General features: G+C 45.2%; 1 protein-coding gene across 1 annotated transcript; it reads left to right on the plus strand.

Moving 5' to 3' along the window:
- The first annotated feature begins 1,222 nt into the window (after positions 1–1,222).
- LOC114689420 (proteasome subunit alpha type-3-like) lies at positions 1,223–2,055 on the plus strand. The gene has a single exon (XM_037201868.1). The coding sequence runs from the start codon at positions 1,263–1,265 to the stop codon at positions 1,947–1,949; it is 687 nt and encodes a 228-aa protein (XP_037057763.1). The 5' UTR covers positions 1,223–1,262; the 3' UTR covers positions 1,950–2,055.
- Positions 2,056–2,378: the final 323 nt, after the last annotated feature.

Below are 2,378 nucleotides of genomic sequence, written 5' to 3' on the forward strand. Positions count from 1 at the left end.
TATTCCTCTAAAACACATATGTTCAAATATCTGTAGTGTCTGAAGGAGATTGAAAAGGACATCAGGCATCCTGCAACTGGAGGTAGAGGCAGCTGTGAGCAACCATGTTGTGGTGTTGAAAATAGAACCTCAGCTCTCTGCAAGGTTAGCAAGTGCTCCTAACCTCTGAAACATCATGGCTGCTAACCAAGTTTTCCCCACTCAAGAAGTATCATACCTCATGCCTAGAACATTACCTTCTCTGAAGAGGTTCCTGTTTGTTCTCCCTGATGCTTCCAGCACCTATAACAGTGTGTGGCAAGAGTGGATTGTTCACACACACACAAGCATACATGCATACCTACTCCAGAATCCATCCATTATCAAACACAGAGCACTGGGGTGAAACCTGGAAACAAGAAAGAAAGCTGGGTCTCTTCCTCGCCGTCCTCTCCAGGTCGGCGTTGCCAGGAGTGCGGGTCACCGGGCCACTGGATCCCGGGCCCTGCTGGAGTCCTGGGGACCCGCGGCCCGGGCCCTTGTCTCCGTGACCCTGGCTCAGGTGGCGTTTCGGGCCCGCTGTGGCTGCCTCCGCGCAGCCACAACCCGGCTTGCTGAGTCACTTTGTTCTGCTGCTGCAGGAAATCGAAATTGAAATCTCGGGTTTCCTGCCGTGGTGTGGTCATTAGGGCCTGGGATCGACCCTCGGGCTTGAGGCTGGAGCGCGTCCTGTGGCCCGCCTTGGCAGGTGCTGCGGAGCTGCTGACTCATGGGCTTCCTCTGGCTCCCAAGCACTGTCCCTGGACAGTCCCCGGAAACCTGTCTCGACAGAGCCTTGGAGAAGGCTCGAGTCATGAGTTTTTTTGTTTTTTTTTTTTAAAGATTTATTTATTTATCATATATACAGAAGAGGGGCCATTACAGATGGTTGTGAGGCACCATGTGGTTGCTGGGAATTTGAACTCAGGACCTCTGGAAGAATAGTCAGTGCTCTTAACCTCTGAGCCATCTCTCCAGCCCAAGTCATGAGTGCTTTGCCTTTCTCCTCTGTTCTGCTTTTCTCGAACAAACCTCAGTGCCCCAGTTTTTTGTAAAGAGTCTTGAGGATTTTCAAGTTGGACTTCATTTGTTGGCGGCTAAATACACCCCGTGTGCAGAGATTTACTCCACCTTTCCTTTGTCTCCATATATAAACTACTTAACGAATATCTATTGATTGTATGCAGTGATACTGCAGCTCCACGTTTTCTCCTGATGGAAGAGTCTTTCAAGTTGAGTATGCTATGAAGGCTGTGGAAAACAGTAGTACAGCTATTGGGATCAGATGTAAAGATGGTGTTGTGTTTGGGGTAGAAAAATTAGTCCTATCTAAACTTTATGAAGAAGGCTCCAATAAACGACTTTTTAATGTTGATCGACATGTTGGAATGGCAGTCGCAGGTCTGCTGGCTGATGCTCGTTCCTTAGCAGACATAGCAAGAGAAGAAGCGTCCAACTTTAGATCCAACTTTGGGTATAACATTCCTCTCAAACATCTTGCAGATAGAGTGGCCATGTACGTACACGCTTATACACTCTACAGTGCTGTTAGACCTTTTGGCTGCAGTTTCATGTTAGGGTCTTACAGTGCGAATGACGGTGCACAGCTCTATATGATTGACCCGTCTGGTGTTTCATATGGTTATTGGGGCTGTGCCATTGGCAAAGCCAGGCAAGCTGCAAAGACAGAAATAGAAAAGCTTCAGATGAAAGAAATGACTTGCCGAGATGTAGTTAAAGAAGTTGCAAAAATAATTTATATAGTACATGATGAAGTTAAGGATAAAGCTTTTGAACTAGAGCTCAGCTGGGTTGGTGAATTAACTAAAGGAGGACATGAAATTGTTCCAAAAGGTATAAGAGAGGAAGCAGAGAAATATGCCAAGGAATCTTTGAAGGAAGAAGATGAATCAGATGATGACAATATGTAACATTTTCTTCACTATCTCTTCTATTTAACATGTCTGTGACAGTTTCTTGTGACTAGCACCTTGGATCATATATACCCACAGACCAATTTTCATTAAATTTTTGTCTTATAAAAAAAAAAAAAGCTGACCGGTAGGTGGTGGTGCACGCCTTTAATCCCAGCACTCGGGAGGCAGAGGCAGGTGGATCAAGGCCAGCCTGGGCTACCAATTGAGTTCCGGGAACGGCACAAAGCTACACAGAGAAACCTTGTCTCGAAAAACCAAAAAAAAAAAAAAAGAGAGAGAGAGAGAGAGAAAGAAAGAAAGAAAGGAAGAAGGAAGAAGGAAGGAAGGAAGGAAGGAAGAAAGAAAAAGAAAGAAAGAAAGAAAGAAAGAAAGAAAGAAAGAAAGAAAGAAAGAAAGAAAGAAAGAAAGAAAGAAAGCTGTTCT

The sequence above is a fragment of the Peromyscus leucopus genome, unplaced genomic scaffold (assembly GCF_004664715.2).
Source record: "Peromyscus leucopus breed LL Stock unplaced genomic scaffold, UCI_PerLeu_2.1 scaffold_1767, whole genome shotgun sequence".
In the NCBI taxonomy this organism is placed as follows: domain Eukaryota; kingdom Metazoa; phylum Chordata; class Mammalia; order Rodentia; family Cricetidae; genus Peromyscus; species Peromyscus leucopus.

Excerpts from the sequence above, each read along its gene's own strand:
- LOC114689420 (XM_037201868.1), top strand. The coding sequence starts at position 1,263 with ATGAAGGCTGTGGAAAACAGTAGTACAGCTATTGGGATCAGATGTAAA.